Raw genomic sequence first — 22,848 nt, 5'->3', positions numbered from 1 at the left:
TTGGCTTCCCATAGTACTCAGCTTCCACAAGCACTTTAAGGTTAGATATCCATGTTTAAATAGTGGATTGCAAAACCCATGAAAAGGGACTGCGTGGAAAATAAAAGGCTGAGATTGCTCTTATTGGAGGGGCCTTTCAGTGGAGATGAGAGGGGAACAGATTCCATACTAGTCTCCAGAGAGTAAACTAGGTATGAGAGACTGGCAACATCATCTGTTTCTCTCTTTTTCTTTTTCTCTATGCATGCATGCTTGTGTGCAAGGTTGTGTGTGTGTCCTGAGGTTTAAGGTCAACCTACACAACATTTTACAGGTTATACTACTTTTTACAGCTACACACTAACAACTCCCTCAGTCCGCAGGCTGTTTTTCATACCTCCCATAATGCTACATTTCCATCAGAGAGAAAGATGTCAAACTTAACACAGCAGGAAGTCTACTTGCTGTGGGTACTTGGAGAAGGAAGTCGGGGGGTTGTGGGAATTAGTGGAAATATACGTCTCCTCCTCTGTTCAAAGAGTCTTTGTAGTGCAGTGCCTACCAGGGGACTGTGTATGTGCACATGCCCATGTGTGTTTGTGGTGTTTACAGCAGCACCAATGCCCCCCACTACCACAGGCCACAACAAGCCTCCTACCAACACTTAGGGATACCTTAGGCTCCAATTACTGTGCTGTGAGTTTATATAAGGTTCAGTTAAATGATGGAGAAAAGCCTGCATTAAAGCCTGTAGGTTTGTTTGCATTAGAGGACAGGCAAGGTTATTTGGCTTCTTTGCTAAAAAAAAAATCCTGTACTTGAACTTGCATGTTTAACCTTCAAACAATATATTTCACATATGACAAATTCTGGTGGGATATAAAATGTGTGTTATTACGGGTCTTTAATCTAAAAGGAATCTTCATGGAAACAATTGAGGGTGGTTTTATTACATAAAAGTAAATTTAATAAGGATAGAAATAGAGAATCATTGGAACTTTTTCCAATCATATTGTGAAGGGAAACACACTATACTGATATAACATACTCTGCTGTGCCGAAAATATATATTATTATGTAATTTAAATGAATGTAAAACTAGAGACAAAGGCACAGATTTATTCAAACCAAGTTTGTTAATTGAATAAATAGAATAAACTACAGTAACATTGGTCAGATGGTCGCTTGAAATATATATGAAATAAACATAAAAAGTAACTCTTTTCAATAGTGTAATAATCAAAAGAACAACATGTATTATATTTGACTTGTTTGGCTCAAAATGCTGTCAAATATTCTGCTGATGTTTTCATCTGTTTGAAACTTTTTATTAGACATAATGATGCTGAGGTTGTTTAGAATATCACAACACTCATGCTCCCTTGAAAAACGAGCTGGAATAAAGATTCACAGCAGGCTAACAAAAGTCTTCCATCTGTAAATTGTTAATTTGCATGTAATGCACTGAAATAGCTTTCTTCCTGTAGGTATGAGTTAGACAATAATTCAGTTCTTCAAAACAGTTCTTTTTAAAATGTGTCAATTAAATGTACCTTGCACTGAAACAAAATAAAATAATCATAGAAACAAAGTCATGTAAAATGAAATTAACTGGGAACAATGTACACAGTCGTGATGACATGAGAAGACAACATTTGATGTGAAATGAAATCTTCCAGTGATGAGTTAACTAAAGGCAACCAACTTTGCCTTGTCATTTTCATTTGAAAGTCCTTCCACCTTAGCCAAGGACTGTGTGTGTGTGTGTGTGTGTGTGTGTGTGTGTGTGTGTGTGTGGGTGTGTTTTGCGTAGGACATAAAGCAATGCGAGAAGGATACAGTAGACACAGTCACACACTGAGCTTTGTAGATATGTGGCACTCTCATATCTATTTATTGATCAGAGCAGATGTGCGTCAATCAATCTTATCTGGGCTCCACACACTCTCCAGCTAACCTCCAGGGCAGGCCAACCAATACTGCGCCATACTGAGAGCCCCAAGCCACTCATATTATCATCAGACACCTTGAGCAAATTTTCTCTTTGTATGTGTGTGTGCCTGTGTGAGGGTGTGAGAATAACGCAGTGCAGAGCGTAAAGGTGCATTAGAGGACAGGCAGAAAGAGAGGGAAAGAAAGTGACAGCTTGAACCAAAAAACCCAGATTAACCTCGTCTTAATGTGTGCGTTTTTTATCTATTCCACATCATACTGAGGCAGAATCAAACCTCTCACCATCTGTAAAGTAGGCTGCACAGAAGGCTGGCATTCGCTACAGATTAAGAATCAATGCTAATGTGCCTTTCTAGTACGCCGGAGGTGGATGTGATCAAGGAAGAAGTACGGCACATCATGCTCAGCAAAAAACGCATGAAACACAATCAATTCAGCCATTCCAATGATGCGGAAAATCTGTGATGCAAGGTACGCTGATGCCTTGTTATATGCGAGCCTAGAATAGATCAAATCATGTCGCCTGTCTTCAATGAAGTGATTTGTTCTATCACAAGTAGTCCATCATTTTAAGAGAGTGAATGATGAAAAGCAAAGAATTTGAAAGTAGGCTGCTTTCAACTAGCAGAGGTAACACTCTCAAATAGCAACTATAGGATGTTTATGACAAATGTATCTAGTTCTACTTCTTACTTACCTCGACATACGTTGCCATTGTCAGGCTCAAACCCAGCCTTGCATGTGCAGCTGCCAATAGGAACCATCCACTCTCCGTCTCCATTGCAGTAGAGCTTTATAGGGACATCTACTTCCTCTGAGTTGGGAATGCAGATTCCTCTAGCAATAACCAGGGAGGTGCTCTCAGCCCCTGTCATGGTCTCTGGAAAGATTGCAAAGTTCTGGACCACACTTGGGCACTTCTTGTAAAAGACCCTGACTGACAGCAGAGACATGCAGGCACCATAGTCCTGAAAGGCCAGGTAAAAGCCATTCTTAGATAATGGGCCGAAGCTCCGCACTTCCGTGTTGACCTTCATCAGGCGGCCACCAAAATCCACCTGCGAGAAGCTTTCATCTGCAGCAATGGTGTCCACTTTGAGGTAAGGGGCCTCCATCCAGAAGGCGGTGCCTTTAGTGGCAATGACAGCATCAGTTTCATAGTAGTAGAGATTAAACGTCTCCTTGCATGAGCCAGGGACGTTGGGAATGGAGCTGCAGTCGCGCACTGTGAATCGAATCTCTACGTAGATGCGCTGTGCTCCACGCCGATCAATGAAGGTGGTGAGGAGCCAGTTGTTTTGACTGGGTTCAAAGACATTACACACCTGGTAGGTCCTGATGGTGTTGAGGTTTTCATCATAGCCGCTCACCTCCTCCCACTACAGAGAGAGAGAGAGAGAGGGGGGGGGGGGGGGGGGGACAGAAGAGTGCACATGGTTGATTATTAATCATCTGTGATAAATCTGTGGTGCTTTCTCATTTTTTGATAGAGAATACTAATATTGGATGAGCCACAGAGAATTAGAAAATATCAGTGATCTCCCAAAGGCACTAAATTTGAGTCTGCTTCCTGGATTAACAGAAAGGAATCAGCCCGTCGAGCTGTGGGGCTTATTCATCCATTGAGAATACACAAATGTCCGTCTTTTTTCTAAATCATAAACAATTCTTTAAGTGCAGCAACAGCAAAAACACCACTTTGCCGTCTTGTTCTCTAAACACACACAACAGCTGTAGTATGTGTACTGCCACTGTATAAGCACAAACCCAGTAATTACTTTGGATGCACTGCTATTTACCATCTATGCCGAGCGTGGCTAGGCACTGAGTTGACGCATTATAAAATATGGTGTGTAACAAACTCAAGATTATGTACTATTGAATTACAATTAGACAGACGGGGGCTACTACATGTCAGCCAGCAGCCGGTCTGATGGAAAGGCATTTGCGTGCACACTGAACTGAAATACACCTCAGGCCATTTCTTGCAGGTGTGACCCAGAAAGTATGTTGGAAGAACATCAGAAGCCCCATGGGTTATTAACTCAGTGCACCAAATCATCATGAAAATGTGCCATTAACATTTTCGCTAGAATCACTGAGAATTGGGAGGAGAATCACTGAAATAAAACGAAGCTTGCCTAGGAGCTTGCTTTCAGATGAACATTTCTGAGTAACTGTCCAGCTGCGCAAAAGCTGGCTGAGCTCAAATTGATAGAGACAGACAGTCGACTAATATTCTCAATGTGATATTTTAATTTGCAAAGCTATTTTCATATGACGTGTGTGCTGCATGCATTGCGACACATAAAAGCCCCACTATTTTGTGGAGTGATTTGAAACAGTTTTGAATGTTTTTCTTCTCAGATAACTTCCACTGTACGTAATAATACAATTCTTTTTACTCCTATTTGAAGCAACAGCCCGCCCCCACCCCCACCCCCACCCACCCACCCCGTCGCCCCTCGCCCCCCACAACCACCACCACCACCACCAATGATCCAAACAGCTGTAGGCGAGGAGAGTTAATGAGCTCTACAGTGGAGTGAGTGGGCCTCCAGTCAGTTCATGTTTCTTGTGTGCATACATCTCCTGGTGCTTCCTCCTTCTTCTGACCTTTAATGCCCCAGCTGCTCAATCAGGCCTAACGGAGGGGAGAAGACATCAACTCTCCACACACACACACACACACATACTCACCCCAACAACTGGTCAAATGATGTCAAAGATTCAGAAAACCTTGTTAGATGAGTCCATAAAATGATGAGATATACAGGATACATCAAATTTGGGGGTTGAAAATATACAAAAACAATGAAGATGATAAAAGTGTTTGGCCCAAGGAATACAAGGCAGTATCTGGGAGAAAAACAAGAAGGTTTGGGTCAGGTGGGGGCAAGGAGAGAGGGGGGGGGGACACGTGGAGAGCAGTGACACTGCTGACATGATAAACGAGTTTACAGAAATCTGAGGTGCAAATTAAACCCTTTTTTTCCCTCTGTGCCCACTTCGCTGTACTCTTCTCCCCCTCTCCTCTCTTCCCCTTCTGCTCTCTTCTCTCGTCTCTGCTCTGTAATGACCATTCATCAGCATTACAGGAACCTGTCCCTTTCAGCACTGCCTGTTCATTAATACAGCCAGCCCTGGGCTCCTCTGCACCCGTCTGCTCCAGTCTAGGAGGGGGTCCTCACCGCCCCTCGTCTAGCCAAATGACCACCATCTTTCACGCCAGAGAGAGGCCTGAGGCGTCTCTGATAATGCCCGTCTGAAATCTGTCCAGAAATTCATTGGCTCATATAATAATGAACTTCAATTTTTCTATTTCCTCCTTGGTAGATATTCGGTGTCAAAGACAAACAAAACTATTACAGGTGCATCAGTTACTTAGCAGATATCAAACTTTGCAACACAATTTCCTCATATCCTTTCAGCGCTTTGTATTCATCTGCTGTTTACATCTGTGTGTTTCTGTGTGTGCGCTCAGAGAACGTGCTGTTTATAATTTGATGGTTTACCGACCACATATTGATTTGCTGGCTGTTGTTTTGCTGCTGAAGCGCTTGAGGCTACACGCCACATTTATGCTTCTGCAGGTCCAAAACATTTGATTACTCTGAGTATTAACATTGGTATCCATTCTTTAGCATCTTTATCATTTGCTCTGTTCTAACAACATTGAAATGCATGTGAGACATGCATTTAAGAGGCAAGGACACTATCTATGTAAGCAGCACATGCCCTACAGTCACATCAAAACTACAGGATACTGCCTACATTTCCTATTTCTATTTCTTTGCTCTTCCGCAGACCTTTTACATCATTTAAATCAAATCTAACTCTTGCAATGCTCCGTGACATCTCCCTGACCTTGCCAGAGAAGAGAGAAGAGAGAAGGCATCATCACCTGTCACCTTACTGATAATGGAATTCCTTGGTCCTTGCATCCATTTCCTCTTCAAGGATTTGTGTAAAAAAAATAACACTATTAGTCCTGCACTATGTATATTTAGTCCATGCATCATGGACCTAAGCGCAGATGTATGTTCCAGGCATGTATCATTAATATCAGCTCAAGGTGAACAAGGTGTGGGAAAGAGACAAGAGTGTGATTATCTTTATGTTCCCAAGTGCATCTCCTTTTTTGTACTACCCCACCACATGTTTTCCCGACTGTAGATCTCCCATAAGTTCAGGTCATAACAGATAATGTTTGTGGCAGTCAGGTAAGAAACCACAGCAGTAGAAGATGTGGAATAGCAGTAGAGGATGTGGAATAAATCTTGATGAAATATAAGTTATGGCAAAAAGTAAAAGAATACAGTGGGTAGAAGCTTTAACATAGAGTGCATATAAGACTGACCAACATCAGAGAGTCTTTTACGTGTCTCTGTAAAGTCAGCTCTCTCTCAATTAGTTTTTATGTGCACATTTCTGCACCACTATATCTATATTTTATCATTACAAATCCCACTGAACACAAACTTTCTTGCTGATGAAACACCAGACAAATATTGAGTGCCTCTTTACACAACACTCATTTTTACGCTAACCAAATGTACCCATTGGCTCCACTCTAATAGCTTTGCTTTTGCCAGTAATATAGGAGACACTCTTCCCCTGCCCCTGATTGTCAAGTGTGCCCATTGTGTGTGTCATTATGGCTGCTCTGTTTTATGGGCAGTAGCGAGGAGATGGAGGAGCTATGGATTCACAGAGCGCTTAATGTTTGTGTTAATGACCAGTCACAGCTAGCTGAGCTGGAGAAGAGAGGGCGGAAGAAAGAAAGAGACAGAGTGATGGATAAAAGAAAAATACAGGAGTGGAGAGGAATCAAGGAGAAAGTGGTGGTGGGGGGGTGGTAATATATTCAGGCTGATGGTCCCCTTCCCACAGCCTCAGCTCACTGCCATCAAGCCATCGATACTCTGCCCTCATAAAGGCCATTCATCACATTGATCTCCTGCCATTACCTTCAAAGGCTAAAATAACACAGAGCAGCTCAGATGGCCACAGTCTTGCTCTTGAGGACTACAGCATCCAACAGGGAGCTGGGGACAAGCAGAGCCCCAATCACAGAGCTGAGAGTGACCTGTCAGAACATGGATGGAACACCTGCCGACAATAATAGGAGAAACGGGCTGAACTAATGAGTCATTTAGAGCAGGCATGGTGGGAACAGGACAGGAGCTACTGTACACATGCTCCAGGAACCTTTTCAAGATTTCAGGAACTTTACATGCTTTTCAGCTTAAGGAACCTATATCTTAATGTAGTCCCTGAGCCTTACTTCCTATTCCCAAGTATCTGCATTAGGGGTTGCACTTTCTAATGGCCAATGACCTACTGTGGGGGAAAATTTGCCAAGCTGACTGCTGATTGGTCAAACACAAGCCTCAAAGCTGCTACATATATTATAAAGAGGAATGGGAATGGGAATTACATTTGAACAAGTTATTTAGTAGACTTGCCAGACTTTATTGTAATACAAAGTAAGATAAAGAGAGTGTGGGTGAATGGTGATCGAGTGAGCCAGTGAAAAAGAATTCAATTGTATTTTCTAATTGTTTCAACGCTGTTACATACCAAAGTAAATATTAACCAGAAAACACTCAGCAGATCATTACTATTTGGGAAACAGGTGTTTAGTCTTTTTGGCGTTTTCAGTCTCTACCTCTGCAGGTCTCCTTTCCAATGTCCATTTAAAGAGTTGCAAAGCAGTACAAAGAACGACAGTGACCCTGTGTTGTTGTTTTGTCTTGTGAAAAAAATGTGTCCTCAGAAAAGCTGTTGCTTTCCATTACAGGTAATTTACCTAATCTTCAGGGTTCTTCAGAGGCTGTTGAAACGCAAACAAGAGTGCACAAAAAGGACCTTTATTTCCTGATTTAATTTCTGTGTTCCATTTTTCCTGAGACTCCTTACTATTGAATTCAGGAACACAGTATGAGCAATACGACTCGTGTCCTGATGTAATGTAACTGAACCTGCAATCATACAAACCTGCCAAAACACTTGGCAGCAATAGGTCTGCTTGTGGCTCGGGCTGAACTACACATACATAAAGACGGGTCTTGACTACTTTTAGCTCATTTTTCAACTTCAGTCAATTCACACAAGATGGAGACTTGAATAGAAGAAGCATCTACTGGAGCTGATCTTTAACCTCCAGTCTGCTGTCTGATTCTCAGCGGAGTCACACTCACAAACTGCTTTTCAAATCCATCAGCACCAGTTAATACAGTTACATGCTCAGACAGATGGATGATGAGCAGCTCAGAGCATTTCCACATTTACAGCTCCTCAACCTAGAAAGTTCTACAAAATGCCATTGCAAATGGTAGATGAGCGTCTGGCAACTGTTTCTTGAATGGCCGTCAAAACTCCCATTACTCAGTCTGACGATGGGCTTTTACAGCAGGACCCAAGGCAAGAGATGTATTAAATAGTACACAGCAATGGCCAAATGCAACTGCTCCACCGATACCACGTTCCCCACGACTTTGTCCTCGACTACGCTCTGCTGATGCAGTTTACAACTGAATTTTTTGTGCCCTTTTCAGTTAAAGCGCTCGACTTTGAGCTTACCCTTCGAAGGAAAACAGTCAGTAGGAGTGGTTGCTTCATGTGTTTACATCTGTAACCCCGAGAGGAATGGCTGGCACATTTGTGAGTACTTTCTACCCAAGAGTTGTCTGTTCATCTATCATTGCAGGACTAAAACATGTGGGTGGAGGCAAGCAGGAGATTGGTTTTCATACAACAGGCTTAGGATGGACATTTCAATAATGAGCCTATTTGTTATTCATGACAACACAACATTGTACTGAGGCAGGGAAAGTATACCTTCATAGAATCCATTTTTTAATAATTAGGCATGAATAAATCAGCATTTAAAGAGCTGGCTTTTGATAAAAAGAGAGAAGAAAAGAAAAAGGAATGGCACACATGCAGGTGAAATTCACATTGAAAGATTTGGAAAGGCCAAGGTCTCAGAAGGACAGTGGATTATAGCTGGACATGAAAAGCTGAGATAGGGATTGAACTCTTTATGCCCCTGCTGAAAGATGCTCTTCTCATTTTGCAAAGCTCACCGCTGACGGTAATCACAAGCCAGATAGCTTTTTCTTTCCAAAGGCTGTTTCAAAATCCCTCTGACTTAATGAGGATATTTGCATTTCAACCTTTGGGTCTGTTCCTTGAAGTCGATTGAATGGACATGTCATATAAAGCAACAGTTGGCTTGTCTTTGGCAACAATAACTGCAGCTACATTTACTCACGTCCCCGTACAAGCTTTGAGACACATGCTCACAGTCTCTTGTAAATTCACATATTCTAAAAAGCTACGCCTCATCTCCCACCTCACACGCACACAACCAGACTGCAGCCTCTAAAATATGCAGTGGCATGATTGCTATTATCATTTCTGATCAGCTGTGTTATTGAATGAGGGCTGCTGTCAGGCCAGTTGCATGGGAATGATTATTTTGCGAGGCATCTGTGGCCTAGTTCCGCCTGGCTGAATGTGATGGATGGGGAGGAAATGGTGATGTCTGAAACACTCCCAAGTCCTGCCAGATCCCAGCCACTCTATAATTACAGTCTCACAGTTTGACTGAGCCCGAATAGAGAAGATGTCCATCGCTCCGTCAGCGTCAGACTCAGACTCCTTGAAGATTTGCTCCCTGACCACGCCCATAACCCCAGATCAATATGTTTATTGACTGAGGTGTTGAGCAAAAAAGGTCATGGTAATGTTGCTGGGGGGGGGGGGTTTGTTTACTGGTGGCTTCCATACCAAACTTTATCTGGATATGTGTTTACACCATTTGAGGAATGTGCTGTGTTGACATGTTATTGGTCTCATTACATGCTCCCACATGTCTTTGATATGCCTTTTTTTCTTAGATCCTAAAAGTGATGCACGTGAGGTGGCGTCACGCTGTGAGCAAGTGAACAATCCACCCAGGTGCCTCACTCCCCTACTCCTCCATCCGACTTTTTGTGACACCATTATTAACACTCGCATTTTCAACTGCGTGCTGGTTGCTTTGAAGCCGCTGAAGATGTTTTTAGATTGAGCTCCTAGAAAAACACAACCCTCCTAGATATTGTAGGAGTAACTAAATGCAGCTTAAAATGAACTCAAATGTTGTTTTGTTTTTCACCCAAGAAGAAGGCAATTAAGCCTCATCATTTGTACAGAAGATTAAAAAAATCTAATTATCAAGACAAACACAATTCACAGAGATTGGTGGGTGGTGGAGCTTTTACAAGGTTGCTTGACGTTGTAGGTGGGAAAACAGAAAAAAGTGAATTATTGAATTATACAGCAGCTGATGTTTAAAAAGGAAATAAATGTGTACTGGCTGACTTCCGCTCAATACTTTTGAATAATATTCACCACTGAAACGTGGCAACGAAAACGACAACGCTTGAATTGTTGCTACAAGACTTTTTTGTGATGATGATTCTTGTCTGTAGTCTTGAGGATCTTAGGAACATATTAGTCTTCTGCACATTTCATATCTTGTGGCATCAACATGAGAATTCTCAACTATAGTAGTAATTATAAATACCCAATATCCAATTCATTTTGACTGCTGAAAAAAAGGATTGTGGTAATTTGTGCAGGTCTGTGTGGAATGAGTGTAAAACTGATTAAAGAATTTAAAATGTTTGTCTTGTATGTCTTGATTCAGATTTTTACACAATTACCATATAAGGAATGAATGAGAAAGCCTAAAAATAAGTCAGTCAAAGGTTTGGAAAACTTCATTAAGTCAACAAGGTATTTAAAGGACAAAAACAAGGTTAATGTAATTGCGTTGAAAGAGAAAACAGTTTTCTGAAGACTTTTATCTCACCATGCACCTGGAAACACCCACTCAGGTACCCTCAGAGAAACCATGCAGCTGACATCGGCTCAGCAAGGCTTTCAGTTACCAGTGGCAACATTACCTTGAGTCACCCCATGTAAAAGGTTCAAGCCGTGTGTTGCGTTGAAATCTCACAGCCTCTGCAAAATTATGGATCTATTGTGGGGGACGATAAGGAGGAAGACTTCATGATTCACCATCACAGTGTGTGTATATATTGAAATTGGAGATGTGCCCTGATGCACCAGCAGGTATGTAAGGAGAAGAAGATGAAAATTCTAAAAGTGGAAGATGAAGGGCAAGAGAGAGAGAGAGAGAGAGAAATCTACAGAGGGGGCAGACAGAATGTAAAGAGTAAGAGCTTAAATAATTCAGAGTGGACGAGAGCAATAAAAACGAACAGAAATGGAGTGTTACAGGGAGTGAGAGAAATGCAAAAAGGGGGTGAAAGAGTGAAAGCTGTCACCCTGCAGGCTCCCTGCCCCCCCCCCCCCCCCCCCCCGGCACAAGGTGGGGCCATTTAGGGACAAACCACAAAGAGCATGTCAGCAGGGGACAGGAGAATGGCAAGGTATCAAGGCTTTTGGATGCAAAGGGCCCCTGCCTATTTACGTGTGTGTGCGTGTGCGTGTGCGTGTGCGTGTGTGTGCGTGTGTGTGTAAAAATCCTGCAAAGCATGACACTTGACAGCCCTATCCTCCAGACACAAGGTGGGGGGGGGGGGTAGGTGAAGATCGAGCAAAAAGGGAGTCTGAGCTCTGAGACTGACAAGCTGGAGTAAAGAAAAGCAGGAGAGAAAAAAAGACACGGCAACAGTCAGTGTGGGTAAAAAGATGGAGGAGAAGAATGGGAGGATTTACTGCTATTTTTGCCAGCTCTGTAAGACTGCTGAAATAGTTGGTAGTGCAGGTGCTGGGGGTAGACACACAATCACTCCCACACATATAAGTCAGACTTGGCTTCCAGCCACTCCTTCGCACTCCTCCAAATTCATAACAAATTAAGGATAGACTCATTTCAACTTTCTTTTTTTGCCCCAGTTCTATCACTTTGTTCTTTTATTTATTCTTTGACGAAAAAAAATTGTCCTTGGTTCCTAATACATCCAAGAGAATTCTTACATGTGTAATGTGGAGGGGAAATCCACAGGAAGGAAATCAATAATTGAGGTAGCCACATGTTATTTCATTTCAAAGAGGAAAATAGAAAATGGAGTGGCACACAATTTCAAACCAGCTTGCATTATTACATTATTCTGTTTGTGTGGCACACATACTGTAATGTCCTGTGCTGTGTGTAACTACAAAATGAGATTTGAAATGTTAAAAAAAAAAAAAAAAAAAAATGTTTACAGCTAAAATATAATATGGAGTGGTTCTACAGAAAGCACAAACTATCAAAATGACATAGACATACAAACACAAACGATCACAGACAGAAAGCCATGGATGCATTGTGATCTCAGTGATTCGTTGTCTTACTATTATGGTCTTCATGCTGAGCAGAGATGTCTGTGTCTGAGCTCAGGGCAAATTCAGCTGTCTGGCTACACACCTAAATCACACTCAATAACTATGGAGGCAAAATGAAACAGGTCTCCCACTGGTGTGACAGCTGTGTGTGTGTGTGTGTGTGTGTGTGTGTGTGTGTGTGTGTGTGTGTGTGTGTGTGTGTGTGTGCGCACATACATTCAATTTGTTTTACCTGTAACTCCTGAAGCGTTTACAAGGAGTTATATGTGTCAATGTGTCAACGTGTGCATTTGTGCATGTGCCTGGGTAAATTCTTATACATGTGTGCAGTTTCCATCAGTTTGTGTATGAGCGTGTGTGTGTGTGTGTGTGTGTGTGTGTGTGTCTGAAGCACAGCCAGCATGACTCACAGCCGTTTTTTCTCCCCTCATTCCATTCAGCTCAGGGTCTGCAGGTTCAGAGTTCACCTCCATCCCTCTCTCTCTCACTCATCCTCTGTCTCTTTTCCTCTCCATCTCTCTCTGACTCTTATTACCTACATTCAATCAACACTTTCTCCTTCCTCTCTAACTTTGGCTCTTTTTCACTTTCATCACTTTACTTTTCCCTCCTGTGTTCCCTTATGCCCGTTGAGCCACTGCCTGTCTGTCTGTCAGGGTATGAATAATTGAGGTGTATTGAGTCTGGTCAGCAGATGGTGAGATGGCTGTTATGGATCTATCTGTGCTCCTTAGGAATTGCTGAGTGTATGCTGACACCTGTCCAGTTAAGGCCCACAGGAGCTTTGGTGAAGCACAGGGTGCATCGGGGGAGCCAGGCCGGGCACGCCCAAAAAAACCCCACCTCTCTTCTAACAGCACCTGCATACACGCACACGCTCACATATGCAGCTGCAGATATGCAACAGCACACTCAGGCACTTGAGAAAATGCCTGAGCACACACAAGCCCACATACAAGGGAGTGTGAGATCCATTCTGTCTCCATCCCGTCTTCCGCACCTGCTGTAACCAAAGGACAGAAGGATTTCTCCAAAATCTCCTCCTTATCTCTCTGCTTTGGTCTCACTCCCCACGTCTTTTTCCTGTCCGCTGTGTCCCCCAGCATTTATCCTCCACGCCCCTCTCTCTGCTCACCTGGCACACTCTTTATCCCTCTCCTCCCCAAGCCCCTTACAACCACACCAACCTGCCTAGTTTCTCCACGCTTGATAGCACCCGGAGCCTCTGTCAGCGCAGCCACTGCCATCTCGCTGACCCCGTGACCCTCCCCCCCAACACCCCTCCCCCCAAGGCTCTCACCTTTAAGCCTGGACTCTGTGACCTCCGAGAGTCACGAGTTAACAAAAGCTCTCTTCCACACGCACACCCACAGCTTGCAGTTCGACAGGCTGTTCATTTCTCTTCCCAGCTCCTCTCATCCCCTAATCCCATACGCCTCCTCCCAAATGAAAGCAATTTTTTTCTGGTTCCTCTTTTATCTAAATCATTCAAGAATGATGCAGAAAGGTTAAAGGTTTAGAATTCCTTGATGTGTGCGTCCACGTACCACCTTTCTTATTTTTTCTTGTTTAACTGTTTAACAGCTGACTCGATTTTTGTGTTTTATTTCAGTGAACTCACCCTGTTTTGCCATATCCAGACACGTCAAGTTAAAACATGGGTTTTAAGTCGTCATCACTGCTTTTAAGAGAAAAGCTCATAGACATTACGACAACAAAGACATAAAGAATAATATATAGGAGCGTATGGGCCAAACACTGACTCATCCTGGTAAGACTGTGTGTTTATGGTTTTTATATTTATACATGTCCCTGTGGTAGCATAGTGCTACAGGCTAGTTAACATTATGAGCCTCACAATATCTCTAAGCATTTCTTCTGGTGCTTGTTCCCAGCACCTCCTGCTACATCCTACTTTTAAAAAACACCCAGTGGACACAGAGCCTTACTCTTCTGCTGTTCTTTATTTCCTCTATTTTATTTTCCTTTCCCCATACAATTCCCTGCTTAAATGTTAGTAATACAACACCCCAACTTCTTACCTACCTAGTCTCCTTCTCAGCACAATGTCTATGTTGACATCATGCAGACAGGAAACAAGATTATTGCGAATCAAGCAGGAAATCAGATAACACATTTATATGCACAACAAAAGTGGGATAGCTCTAAAGCCCCAGTTTACAATGAATTGGTGAGTTATCGGATTTCTGCCAGTCCCCTACCATGTTTTGAATAAGCATTGGTGAATATTATTTAATAGTGAAAGTTAACATGTTATGTTGGGAATCTGCATTTGGACTAGGCTCTGTAGTTGGAGCACTGTTTTTTTCTTATTGTGCACTTGTTCACCTCACACACACAGAGTTCACTTTTAGAAACTAAATTAACAGTTAATTGTAATTAATGGCAATGGTGGAACTTTTTAATTGCTTTAAGTTTTACTTTAAGCCCGATGGTGCATTTAATCATTTTGGTTAAAAGGATGAGCAGGTTTGGTACAAGTATAGATCTTTCTTTTCACCTCGCTGTCTGTCCTTGTCTGGGGTCTTTTTCATGCACATGTGCACACATGAAAAGCTTTAGAAACCTGGTTAAGTGTATACATTACCATGAAATCGTTTTTTTCTTCAGCATAAATACGCTGTGCTCATTTTCTTTAAATCACTTTTCTTTATTAGGTTAGATAAGGAAAACCGGGTTTATCAAGTAGATGACATTTCAGAAACTAGGTTAGTGTTGAAAGCTGAGAATAATCACATTAGTTGTAAGTGTACAGGCCAGTGAGGCCAGTGTGTGTGTGTCTTTGTCATTGTCAAAAGTGGGTGTGAGAGAAAGAAAGAGAGGACTGACTCGGAAGGATGGAGGTGAGACAGAAACAGAAAAAAAGACAGTGGGAGGGGAAAGTCCAGAGGGAGGGAGAGAAGGAATATATCCAACTGAAATGAAAGAATAGGAAAAAGCTGGAGCAAGAATGCACATTATGGAGGGATATTGTGATATTGTTTGCTGTACACATCTGTTTTCCCTCTAAGCTCTCCTTCTCTGCAGCAGATGCTAACATACGCGTGTGCGTTCACATACTGCCACTCCATTATACATTCACATGGCCAACCCTGATATGTCCTCCTGTTTACACCACTGGAACTAATGACACTGCTTCTGCAATCCTTCAACATTAACCCTTCAGGTCAGCCAAGCACAAACACACACCCAGACACACGTATACACTTCTTATGAACTCCTGAAGGAGACGCTGCTAAAGGAAATTAATGAGATGTATTGAATGGCACTAGGACAACACTAGTGTGTGTGCCTTTTCAGTGTTAGAGAGTGTTAGAGTTATCAGGTTCACAAAGAGAAGCAAACTGACCACTTAACTACAGGCTACACAAACAAATATACATAATTTTTATAATGAGTATGTGTAGTCACACATGTCAAAGTGCACTGTACGTTCCATATCTTTACATTGACACCACTGTTCACACCCTCGGCTATGAGATATGTAGAGACATGGTACACTCAGATGGAACACATATGTCAAATGTATCTGATTATATATTAAAATCTGGATTTCCAAATCAACTGCATGGTAAATTATCTGGTATTGACCAGGTTTGACATCATTACATCTTTAGCTCTCATGCAACAGACTTCCACATTTAGTGTGTGTGTATTCATGGGCATGCGTGAGAGTGTGCATTTCAACATAATCACGCCACATCTCTCGCACACTACCAGCCAGGTCAAGGCAGCTGTGTAGTGGGGTAAGTTCTTCCAGTGAGCGGTATGAGTGTATTTATTCTCCCTACAGCAGGTCTCTCTCTGCCTGAACTTTTACACCAGGAGTAGCTTAAAAAACTATTCTCTACACAGACAAGAGGCTCTGTGTGCCTGGAGGCTTGCTGAACTGAACAGGCTTAGATGGAAATAGCACTGTAGATGTCTCTACTCAGTAAGTCTTAATGGATATTTCCTCTTCACGGAGAAAAAGACGTGACAATGAGAGGCTGATCCCTGAAAAAAATCATGTATATATTCCATTGCATATTACTTAAGTGTGATGAAGCATTGTCATGTGTTGACCCCAGTGATCCTTTAAATTGAAAAAAAAAAAAGAAAAGAAAAAAAACATTGTTTGTGTTTCACAGCACAAAGTGGAAGAACAACATTCCTCATCCTGAAAGAAGAAGTCAAACTGACAATTGGCATGTCACTAAATAATTACTTAGCTTAGTTATGCATCCTCACTAACACATAAAGCTTGTAAAATCTAAATATATTAACATATAAATGTAGAGTATAACATATTTTATGTTTGCATACATTGTGTTTGCTGAGCTGCAACATAATCAGTCTCATTTTAAGTTTTTGAAGAAATTATCAATGTTTTTTTCTGGTGAGGACAGTATTTGCTCACAAGCTACTTATCTTACAAAAAACATGTAGCCATTGCATTAGATGATGTTCCTTCGCTGAATAAAACTACATTTGGCATGCTAAAAGAGTGGCATGAACATGCATTATTTTTCTGGATTTTTTAAGGATGAATGTTAATCATATGAGCAATAGTAGACATACACAAGGTCTCAGCTGTGAGATCCTGTTAAGGTGATTGTGCATATGTACACACACACATCCACACACACACACACACACACACACACACACACACACACACACCCACACACACGCTGGTATACACTTAAAGTTATGTGTATGTGATAAAGTCACTTAAGTTATTCCAGGTTGTTTTAGTTAATACAACTTCGGGGAGACAAAAAAAAGTGGTCTGCCACACTCTCCAATGTTTAAAACAGAGCCAAAGCTCTGTTCAAGAGCAATAAAGGCTCCCTTTACACGTGTGTAAAATGCCTCATAAAGACCCAAGGACCCAGAAAATGCGGGAAACAGCTCCTGCAAGATTCATGCTATCAGTGTCGGTCTATGGAGCTTTTCATTGAATTATTGAATTACAGCACAGAGAACAAGGCCTTAAAATTTCCTTTAAGTCCATTAGTGTAATAAGGCAATCATGCTTCTGTGCTGTGATTCTTAAAAAAAAGAACACTGCTCCCATTCTGATGAGTTGGCACTTTTTTTCATTTCTTCTCCTTTTATGTGCATTAAACTACCTGAAAGTTGAAAATAGTTTCCCTAAAATCTGAAAAAGCCCTGAGCATTTCCATCCTCTTAGCTCCTCCTCCCCCGTTTCATCCTAATACCTCCACTTCCCTGCATAAATGTATCATTACAGTATCATTATGGCTATGGTATCCCCCCAGCCTCCATTTACAGGGACTTAGGTACTGTGTTCTGGGGCTTACGTGGACCCATTATGTCATTAAGTCATTATGAGCTGGGACAGAGAGAAAATAATACCCATAATAGGAGCTACATTGGGCACTACTTAAGTATCCTGCCTGCCTTCCTGCCTATTTGTCTGTCTGGCGTGCACTGTGTTTCATGTTACGTATTGCCCTGTCAAGATGTCTTCCTCCCAACAGAAAGGGTCTGAACACAAACTTCTGAAACTGTTTTTTACTCAGCATGCGTTTGTGTTGGCAATGAGCGACTCACCCCCGAATTAGGATATGCTGTCCAGCCCAGTTCCGCTGTGGCCACCCGAGTGTCCATCACGGTCTCTGCAGCAGGGAAAGAAAAAGAGGAAGAGAGAGAGAAAGAAAAGACAGCGGTTAGCCTCCAAAAAGCTATTTTGAGTATCATTCCACAGAGCCGAACTGAATTCAAGCCCCAGTGATCACTTGACACTATCATCGATGAACAGAAAGGAGATGAATCCTTCACAGCGTTTCATCCATCTCTGCTAGACTTCTGTTAAGACAAGAGACATGGAAACAAAGCCTTGGCACTTTGCTGGAAGGAATGTCTGAGAGTCTCTGTCATGCTGTTAAATGCTGAGCGTTGTATTGTGTTTTCTCTATGTGAGCGTGAAACTACAGTATGTGCATCCTGCCTTTGTTTGTGTAGTATTTGCACGATATGTAGTCATTTGTGGGAAAAATGAGTGGATATTTTTGCATTTGTGTGTGTTTGTGTGCACGTGAGAAACACTGTGTGGGTTCGCATGTGGTCGTGTGCGAGTGCTGAACTTTGTCACATTGTTTACCCGAAGAAAGCGGCTTCATAAATGCAGAGGGAGCCCTCCAAGGCGAGGCCATTGTAGTTTGTTTACTCCTAGTGGGGACATTCCCAGAAAACTAGTGTGGCAGAGAGCTTTAATGAGAAGGGGAAAGATGTCTTGTGTTTCCCTGTGATTTTCTGAACATTTGCACAAAATCTCAAGATGCACCTTAGATAACTATATGGTACACTGGTTGCACACAAAAATTAAACAATAAAAAGCCTAAAAGACGTAAATCTGCCATAGAGAGGAGCTGTTCAGAGAAGATTTGAATATATCTATCTCACTTTGGACTTGTATTAGACAAAGTGTCCTATCTGGCCCCATATCTATGAAATATAAAAACACAAAGATTACCCATTCTCGCTCTCTTGTGCTCTCCCGTCTTGCTAATCCTCAATGACACACCGTAGACAAATAAGTCTGGCAGCTCACCCAAGAAGTTTGTCAGCCCTGTTTTGATTAATATCTGCCTTGTTGGCACACTGAAATCTGGAAACACGATATACCTCCAGGAAAGAGGAGAGAAGTATGGCAGTTATCACGAACCACTGGTCCCTCCTGCTTCTCTCTCTCTCTCTCTTTCTCACACACACACACACACACACACACACAGATTTATAGAGTGATGGACTGGGTGACATGTTGGCCTTAGCTGTGTAATAGATTCATAATTTCCCCTGTAACAGACAGTTTATTCTCAGGCCTAAGCCTTCTACCTCTTTGAGAGTGAACCAGGGCATATTTCATTTTCATGTTTTGTGATGTCCCCTGCCACAACATGCCCTCAATTGAGTTTGTTGTGGCCAAAAAGATAAAAAGTGGGCGACAGAGGAGGGAATGGTATGTCTGGGTGATGATCTGTAGTAGATAAGCAGGGTGTGTGGATTTTCAGAGGAACTGCAGTTGCCGTGTCTTTGGCTTGGACATCATCCACTATCACAGCAAACGGTTGGCTAGCGACGCCCACACGTGTTGTTGATAAGGGAGAAATCTCACTCCGATTGAATGCAAAAACATAACCAGCAGACGCTGGCCCCTGTTCAAAAAGAAGAGGTCCCAGCCCTCAGCAGCCTCCCTTTTACCTACTCCTCCACAGGAAGCACATACCCGCAGCTGTTGCTTATTTGGAATCTCACTGAACTTGCAGTGATTTAGAAATCATTCCAAATGATGGAGCACTCGCAGCCCGTCATCTGCAGTTCAAGTGGTCTTGGTAACAAACAAGTACACTGAGGCTGAGTGACAAGCCACCGGTAGGAAGGAAAAGAGGCCTTTCATTCTCAATCTCCACTTACTGGGAGAAACTGTCCTCAGACATGAAACCAATTAGCCTAGGTAATTCAGCTGCACAAACAAGCACTCACACAGATACACATTAAGACATACACATGCTGCACACACACACATTCACCAGCCAACTCAGAGAGCAATATTCTGTGTACACCTACAGTGACAGTCTTGTTCACACCCGGCTTCCATCAGAGTATTTCAATTTCCCTAAGATCAGCCTTGCCTTGTCTAGTTTCCACAGCCAGCCAGCCAGCTCCAGCCTGCCTGCCTGTACGACTTGCTGTCAGCTGGGGAGATAGGAGCATGAAACAGCCCTCAGAGCCAGCCAGCATTGTGGGGACTGCCAACCCTTCCTCAGGGGAAATCACAGAAGCTTTAGTCAAATCACACAGGCACTTGGTAAGCCATTTTCCATTTCCTTTTAAAAGGAAAGGAGGGGGGTAAGGAAGCGCAAGATGGTGAAGGTAGGAGACCAAAAAAAGGTCAAAGGCCCATGGGAGGGCTGGATGAGCATTGTCATGTGACCTAATGTCTGCCATTAGCAGAATATCAGAGTAGCAGATGAGCAAATGGAGTATGCTAAGTGGTTATTAGCAACGGGGTGGGGCTCACACAGTCGTCATGCTATAGCTTACACACCTGTCCACTAGCACTGGAGATTTGGAAAATGTCCCTTGTGTACGAGTATGTTTGTGAGTTTTAAATGAGCTGTTATGTGGACCATTCATCCATTTAATCATAAGTGGATTTGAAGAGTTTTGTTTTAAAATGAGCTACCCACATTAATTAGAAAAGCCAGCACTTTCAAAATTACAAGAGGCACATTTTGGTTTATTGCTGAAATTATAATTCATCCTATGACCCAAGCTTACAAAACAATTAGGAGGGAGAGAGAGGCTGCTGGTCCATTTTGTATAGAAACATCTTCCAGATAAAGATACAAATGAATATGTATACATTTTGGGATCAAATATTTCTCAGTTTAATGTTTATTTCTCAAGACCCGTGGATACAATCATTTGTTTAGACAAAAAATTATGCTGTAACTATAAATTAGCATTTTAAGCAGTAGGGATACATTTCCTCTGATTCATCTCCCTTCACTGTCTGTGGGCTCCAGTAGTTTAACGCTGGGTTACTCCTCAGCTAAGACCATAAAAACCTCATAAAAACAATTAGCCCTCCTTTTCCCTGGCTCCCTGATTCTGATTGCAATCTGACCACGCATCCCGTTACTCTCCCTCTCTCTCAGTTTTTACCAAGTCATTTGGAAGACAAGGGAAAACAACAGCTAGCTGTAGTCCCTCGTGTTTGGAGGGCAGCCCATATTCATATTCTGCTATGTCAGCTCCACCTGCAAGCTCCAATAAATTAAACACAGCCAGGTTCACTAGCAGTTCGGTCTGTGGGAAAAGTATTAACATAGAGAGCTTAATGTTGACTATGTTACCATGGCTCATAAATCTATTGGAAAACAATAGCTTGTAGGTGTCAGGGTAGCCGGCCTTAAATGGATTCAAAGAGCTGCAAGCCCGGGGGATGTATTGTGACTACATCGCAGAATACTAGTTACTCCAAATCACACAACGGATGCACGTTGACTCATTGTGTAAGGCTCACTCAAGCTGATACGCTGCCAGTGTACTCGTCAAAACGCAGAAGTCGCGAGCCGAGCCAAAACCAAGGCTCAACCGAGAGGCCTACAGCTTCCAATCCCAGAAAGCACAGCTCCTTCTCATTAGCAGCAAGCGGTAGATCAATACCAAATGGTAGGCTGTTTCCACAGATAGAGAGAGGGAGGGAGAGAAATGAAAGAGCGAGGGAGACTGCATTAAACATTGATGGGGCCTTGCGTTACAGATCGATAAGGCAACCCTCTTCACACAATTACACGTCAGCAAGCAGTCGCATGATACATCACATAGACACGCATGATTACATATTGCCAACACTGCCAAAGAACATCTATAGAAAGAGAGTTCAGAGAGGAAAGAATAGCAGGAATGGATTGCCCAATCTCGCCACCCTCTTTGAGCCTTTATGTATGACTTTACAGTTTGCAAGTCAAAATGGCAACATGTCGGTGTAATTCCACCCTTTGTGGCCATGTCTGTGTGATTGTATGGATGCTGGTCGATAGAACACGTGCTGAAGCGCCTCTCTGAAGCTCCCTGGCTCCTTAGTCAATACAGCAGACAATTCTCCGCGGATTTCCCTTCCCATCCCATAACACATCTTTTCCATTCATCTATCCTTTAACCCCCTCCCTCTCCACTATGTCCTCCTGTTCAAGGATGCTGGTACACTTTGTAATTCAATGAGACAATCATGTCCAGATGCTGGATGCTGGGCTGAGAGGGCCCTCTTTTTGTGATTGTAGCAACAAAACTGAAAAAAGATCAGAGGGCCTTGAATGACATTATTTAAGAGGGATTTATCATTTCTGAGAAATGGAATCAAGATGGAAGGACAAAGAGAGAGAGGGAGAGATCGAAGGGAAAAGACAGAGAAGACAGACATGAAAAACCAAGAGGCGAAATCAGCGGGATTGAAATGAGCACTTAACAATGATGAAGCCCCATGGTAGCCTGCTGAGTCTGGCATCTTAATACGGGGCTGAAAACAAAGTGACAAACAAACAAGAGTAAAAGCTGCTGCGTCTCCCAAACTAATCAGCCGTCCACTCGGGGGATTTATGAATAAAAAAGGAACATTTTTGACAGAGTGAAGTATTTTGTGAAGAAATCGTGTGGAAGTTTGTCACACAGATGGAGACTATTCACTCACTTTTCCACCCTGGGAAATCACACACACACAAAAAGAAGATTGTTTATTGGACTGGAAGGTAGGACTAGCTCAAGTCCAGCATGGTCGAGAGCACTGAGCTGATTTGAAAACTGTGACTGGGTTTATGGCACAGCACTGCTTCAGGGTAGAAAGAATATGAAAGAAGTGATATCTTTGATAGAGTCACCATGTTCAACAGAGAAGACAATCCTTGCGAACACAGATGTGAGACTTTTCTAATCTGCGCCACACTAAAGCTGTGTCACTCATACTGAAGGGTTTTCGCTTTAAATAGAAGATACAGAACAGTCAACAGAAATACATCAAAAGAAATATGTTAC

The 22,848-nt window shown here is 42.5% G+C and overlaps 1 protein-coding gene across 2 annotated transcripts in view; it reads right to left on the bottom strand.

The window, feature by feature from the left end:
• LOC139296477 (ephrin type-B receptor 1-B) overlaps positions 1-22,848 on the bottom strand; it is a 153,778-nt gene that overhangs the window by 91,135 nt on the left and 39,795 nt on the right. For both annotated transcript variants that reach the window (XM_070918883.1, XM_070918884.1), the window contains exons 2-3: positions 17,863-17,927; positions 2,630-3,311 (exon numbers count right to left, since the gene is read on the bottom strand). In XM_070918883.1, the coding sequence (XP_070774984.1) occupies positions 2,630-3,311; positions 17,863-17,927 (747 nt within the window). The remainder of the gene's footprint in view (positions 1-2,629; positions 3,312-17,862; positions 17,928-22,848) is intronic.

This window comes from Enoplosus armatus, chromosome 14 (assembly GCF_043641665.1).
Source record: "Enoplosus armatus isolate fEnoArm2 chromosome 14, fEnoArm2.hap1, whole genome shotgun sequence".
NCBI classification, from domain to species: domain Eukaryota; kingdom Metazoa; phylum Chordata; class Actinopteri; order Centrarchiformes; family Enoplosidae; genus Enoplosus; species Enoplosus armatus.
Note: the sequence above shows the minus strand (reverse complement) of the source record. Positions and strands in the feature narration are given on the sequence as shown.